Below are 6,000 nucleotides of genomic sequence, written 5' to 3' on the forward strand. Positions count from 1 at the left end.
TGTAGTCCACTAGGGCGGCCCTTATCTCCACTCGACGTGACACTGCTACTTCAACCTCTCATCACATCAACCTCTAGAGCTCCACATTTAGCCTACACATTAGGTAGTAGGTAGTAGACAGCTACCAAACAGGGAGGTACTACCGCATGGGAAGAGATTGGAAGCATTATGTTGTCTAATGGTGGATCCTGCTGCTACATGGCATCACGAAAATTGTGACCAAGTCCCAGGTTGCTGATCTGTCTTTCTGCCTCATTTACACACAATTGCAGGGTCTCAACTGTTTCTCTTAATTTATTATTATTTTTATTATTATTATTATTATTATTATTATTATTATTATTATTATTATTATTATTATTATTATTATTATTATTATTATTATTATTATTATTACTATTATTATTATTATTATTATTATTATTATTATTATTATTATTATTATTATTATTATTATTATTATTATTATTATTATTATTATTATTATTTTTACAGTGTAGTTATTATTAATATTGCTATCATTATTATTTTATTTTTTATTTTTTATTTTTTATTAAAATTTTTATTTACTGTGAATTATTATTATTTTCTGATTGATTTTGTATTTTTATTAAAAATCTTAGTTACTATGAATTATTATTATCGTATTATTATTACATTTTCGCTCCCCAGGCCCCGATGTGGGTCAGTGACCTCTGCCCAGGTGGGCTAATCCCGAAAAAAAAAATAAAAATAAAAGTGAAGCTTATAATTGGTGAGCACTTGTAATATTCAAGTAATTGTACTATAATGTAATATTCCTTAAATGTAATATCATTTTCCTCATGTCTTACAGAAAAAATTCTAGGTCAGTACTTTACCTTGGAAATTTGACTCCTGATTATTGCGGTGGGAAGCTGGTCTGGCACAATAACGAACATGTAGACAACCCACCACTGACTGGCAAGGGTCAATAGTCCAAACGTCAAGTTTCTCAGAAATACCAGCAGTTCTGAACTTGCCCCCATCAGACAATCATGTATTTCCAGTCTGTGAAGAATCGAGGCTGCGGCGAGAACAATAAGTTGCCCTATTAGTTGGTTAATGGTATAATATATGCTGTATTGGTCTTGTCTCCAGTTGAACACCCTGCAAGTCCACAGGTACAGGTTGTGAGGTATAGCGGTATTGTCACCGAGCATAAAAGTCAAGAGAAACAGTAGATGTGATCGTGTACGCCCAGGTCGTCTCAGTAAGGTAATACGGAATAAGTCGACCACATTCTTCGGGTTCCAAGGACTTGCCACCTTAGATTTATTACCTGCGGCTTCACCTTCGAGAGATATTTTATCTTTGACTTTAATTACAGCTACACCAAAAGCGCTGCAGTGTAGAAGGAGAGCAATACTGAAAATCCAAACACTTCCTTCAACAGCATATATTCAAGCTCCCAGAAGTGTACCAAGCATACCTCCTATATTATAAACAGCAGTCATGATGGCTACGCGGGGTGTTCTGGAGTATTGGCTGGTGACGTCTTCCATGTAACTGTACGAAGCCATGAATAACAAAGGCCAGCCTCCGCCGATGCTTTGAAGGAAGTACGCTAGAAGAAAAACATAAGGTGGTCACGACGGGAAGAGCGCCACTAGGAGGCAAACAATACCGTACAGTATATATCCAAATAGTGAGAGAAGGATAGGAAGACGTCGCCCACGCTTATCACTCTAGGACGCGATAAAAGACATCAAGAAGACAAGGATGATTGTATTTGCTTAATTCTAGTAAAACATTAAGACACTGTCGAGATTCTGCATTTTTACTTGCAGGTCTGTGTGGTCTCCGTCGTTGATTACTGCGCATTCCTCAGCAGTCTCATTCAGCGTTACACGACAAAACCTTTCTATTTTGAGGTTTTCTTGTATCACTATTTGTATATAAAATGCTGCATAGTGTAAAAACATTACAGGTTCTACAGTAATGGATGAGAGAAAGTTCCGAGTGACTCTCAGGAGTTGTATCAGTGCACGTCCACTTCCCATGGTTGCCGCTTCCACAACTACTTCACCAGGGTGAATGTTAAGGTCTCATAAAGAACTCAACAGCAACCCTGTCCTGATAATACTGATTAGTTGAGTGTATCACATTAATAAAAATCCTAGCAGTGATAATTATATCCAAGAAACATAAATATGATTGTCGTCTATATGGGCTGACATACAGTTATTAATGCCTTTTCTTATTCTCTCTGTTGAGCAAAAATATTCATATTTAGTAAGCTTCTTTCTTCCTCTCTTTTAACTCACTTTCACCAATATGCAACTGTATCCCATTACTCAACTTCTGTCATGCTTAACTTTTATTCATCTTTTTTATATTAATTTATGGTAATTATGTACTCAGTGATTTAGTATAGTCCCTACTCAGAAAAAAAGGCCAAACCCATCCCCTCTAGAAAGAGGTTAAATGAGATGATATTTATCCAGTTTATTTTTTCTATTACACGAACAACGCAATCCAGTCGCAAATTTAGGGTTTTTGGTCTTATAATTCAGTTCCCCTAATATATTCTACCTGGGGATCGATAAATCACGGGACTTGGTTTATCTGAGGACTAGGTACATTTGCCTTAAATAATTTATTTACCCTTTATGGTGATATTTACGTAAATGTGGCAGAGTCCCAATGCCGAAATTGTAAATGAATGGGTAGTCTTATAACGATGAATCTGATTGGTGGAAAAGTTTGGGTGCTGGACTGGAGATGAAATTTGGGGGAGGGGAGCGGTCCTCCCCATAGGTAAAACTGTGAGGGCTACCCCTTCGCCATAATATCGTGTTAAATAAGTAATCCGTCTCAATCCTCATGACGTTTCTGAATACACCTGTAAGGACGATCCTGATCGCTGCCACGACCACAACACCTCACACCACACTCCACAATACAGGCCTACCACTATTTGCATTAATATGTAACGCCTCTTACGGTCAATATACCATGCTTGCCGTTTTCCCACGATTATCTTATCAAAGGTATTCTGGAGTTTGTAGATTAAGGAATATATGTTAGTTTTGATATAATTTTATGTGTTTCTTTTATGTATCAATAAGAAATGATATTTCAGAAATCAGTAAAAGCTCTCTACTGATAGACATTAGTTGCACCTCTAATGCAGGGCCGTGGGACACATATTCTGTAACTTATTGTATGTATATTCTGTATATGTATTTATATTATGCTATGTATATTATGTATGTGCTCCATTTATGTATTATTCATTTAGCCTAGCTAGTAGCTTGTGGCAATGTATTTATCAATGTCCCACATGCTTAATTAATGTGCCTGGCGACGTATGGAAGCTGTTAATGTATCACTTGCCATACGTCTATAGAACAGTTGACAAGCAGACAGGTTGAGGAGCGCTACTCCCCTTGTGTACATATCTCTTATCCAGTAAATCGAACCTACAAAATTATACAGGTGTTTGTGTTCGCTCCTGTATATTGAACTTAGAACACGAACATGGCGCAGTGAACCGGTTTTACTAGATAATTACGAGTGACAGTGCAAAGTTTGTGGAAAGCCGGCTTACGGACTCCTTCCCTGTGTCAACCAACCGCCGCCCGCCACCCCTCCTCGAAGAATTTAGCAACTTTGAGCAGTGTCAGTGACAGTGATTTTCTGTGAAGTGTTTAGTGCATTGTGTGTTTCGTGCCATTCATGTGTGACCTTGTTCTAAAGGATTCCCAAGGTACACGGCATGTTCTGGGCATTTGTAAGGAGTAGACTTGAGTACACCTCCACTCGCGAAGCCTGGAGGGTAACTGCCGCTAGTCGTCGTCTCCACTCCCCCTCACAGCGTCGTCTCCACACCCCCTCACAGCTCGAGGAGACTGCTCTCACTGCCCGGGACACACACACACACACACATACATGTACTAACACACTGACCGCGGCGATTTCCTTATATATATTTTATATATATATATAATCTACTTATCTATGTATTTAATTAATTTTTTGTCTGAGATCTTGTTGATACGACGGGCAGTACACAGATGAAGTAGTTATGTCTCGTGCCTTACGTAGCCGTGGAGCCAGTGCCCGGATGAGTCAGTCGGATGATAGCCCCGCAGAGATGGATGACCAGGCTGACCATGACGCTCCAGCTCCAACAACATCGCGCAGCCCTTCACCTCGATAATCAGCGTTGTCTCCAGAGATAATTGCTTTAATGAAGTTTATGAGAGATGAAAGGCGCGAGGATGAAGCTAACAGACGTGCGGCAGACGAATGCAGAAGACAAGCAGAGGCAGAACGAGACCACCAACGGAGATTGGAAGACAGTGCACGGTTTGAAGCCTTGATATCTCGCCTCACTGTTAACCAAGCGCCTGGCTCTAACACTGCCTCGGTACTGACTGGTTCAGATACCTCATCAATTCTCTCTTCACGCCCACCAGCCCCACCTAAAGCAGCAGCTCAAACACCACCCATCTTGAAACCTGATGTGAATTTCCAGACTTTTCGTGAATGACGGCGACAGTGGATTGATTATTCTACAATGGTGGATCTCCAGCTGCGTATGTGCCTGTCCTTGGAAATTCAGCGTGTCTTAGAACATACGTTGCAGGTACCTCCGACCTCTTCATTGTCTGTAGAGGAGGTACTGGACATTCTACAACGGCACATCAAAGGACAGCAGAATGAAGCTCTACGCAGGAGGGAATTGTTTAGCTTAAGACAGATGGAGGGTGAGACTTTTGACGCCTTTTATGTACGACTCAAGCGAGCCTCGTAAGAGGTAGATATATGTCCAGGTAACCACCAGCAGTGCGAGGAGACCCAGTTGAAGCAGGTGATCCTGATGGGTGTTAAGGACGAGGAGCTTGTCCAATGCCTCACCTCCCTCGACTCTTCCTCTTCTCTTCAGGATGTGTTGACGATATGTCGCTCCTATGAGGCTGCCAGGTGTGCCACCTCTGCCATCCGAGCTTCCCCTACAGTTGTACACGCTGTGTCCCGGTACAAGAAGGACAAGAAGTCTGCTCCTACGCCTTCGCCCACCACGTCCACGCCCGGTTCATTTTGTAACAACTGTGGTAAGCAGCACGGAACACAGGTGTGTCCAGCTGCTGAGTCTACCTGCAACAGTTGTGACCGTAAGGGCCATTGGTCACTCACAGTGCGGTGCCCAGCTAATTACGTCCAGTGCAATGTGTGCGGTCGTCTGGGCCACTATGACAAGTGTTGCCCTACCCACAAACCCAAGGGACAGCGTCGGCGGAAGCTTCAGCGCCCTTCTACCAGTGAGCGCCGCCCACAGTCGCCAAATCAGAGGCACGACGACCCTGGACAAAGCCCAACCCATATTAGGAGGGTGTACTCCTCGCGTCCCAGGACCAAAGTTCCCCAGTACATCAGTGTCATCGTGACCTATGGCAGTGTGTCATCCCATCTTCAGATGTTGCCTGACACCGGCGCTGATGCTACAGTCATCGGTCCCCAGCATTTGCAATGCTTGGGGCTCTCTCCAAGCGATCTAGGACCGCCTCCCAAGGACCTCTGCGTCACGGCAGATGGTTCACAGATGGCCCCAGCCCTAGGTTCACTCTATGCACATGTCACCTTTGGCAACAGGTCGTGTCAAGCCTGGATTGACGTGCATAATGGTGTCCCGACTCCTTTGCTGTCCTACAGACATTGCCAAGAGTTGGCCATCATCTCCCAGGACTTCCCAACACCGATTCTCGAGGTAAAATACGCCAACAGGGTGCACGAAGGGAGCAGCAACTACCCTGCTGCCGCCCTACCCCGACCTCTGGCCAGTGACACCTCTCCTTCGGTAGTTGTCCCTGCTGCTTCAAGTCTCCACGCCTTGGCTTGCCTCCACGACAGTCACTGTGGAGCCGAGGCTACCAAACGGCGCGCAAGACAGACTGTGTTCCGGCCTGGAATCGACCCCGACATCTCCAATGCTGTCCAGGTGTGTTAGCCCCGCCACGTACTACAACCCAGCCA

General features: G+C 43.3%; 1 protein-coding gene across 1 annotated transcript in view; it reads right to left on the reverse strand.

The window, feature by feature from the left end:
- LOC121855522 overlaps positions 1–1,762 on the reverse strand; it is a 33,961-nt gene extending 32,199 nt beyond the window's left edge. The window contains exon 1 of the mRNA XM_042350499.1: positions 861–1,762. Within this exon, the coding sequence (XP_042206433.1) occupies positions 861–1,181 (321 nt within the window). The 5' untranslated portion in view covers positions 1,182–1,762. The remainder of the gene's footprint in view (positions 1–860) is intronic.
- Between the last annotated feature and the right edge of the window lie 4,238 nt (positions 1,763–6,000).

This window comes from Homarus americanus, unplaced genomic scaffold (assembly GCF_018991925.1).
Source record: "Homarus americanus isolate GMGI-L3 unplaced genomic scaffold, GMGI_Hamer_2.0 scaffold48406, whole genome shotgun sequence".
Taxonomy (NCBI): Eukaryota; Metazoa; Arthropoda; class Malacostraca; order Decapoda; family Nephropidae; genus Homarus; species Homarus americanus.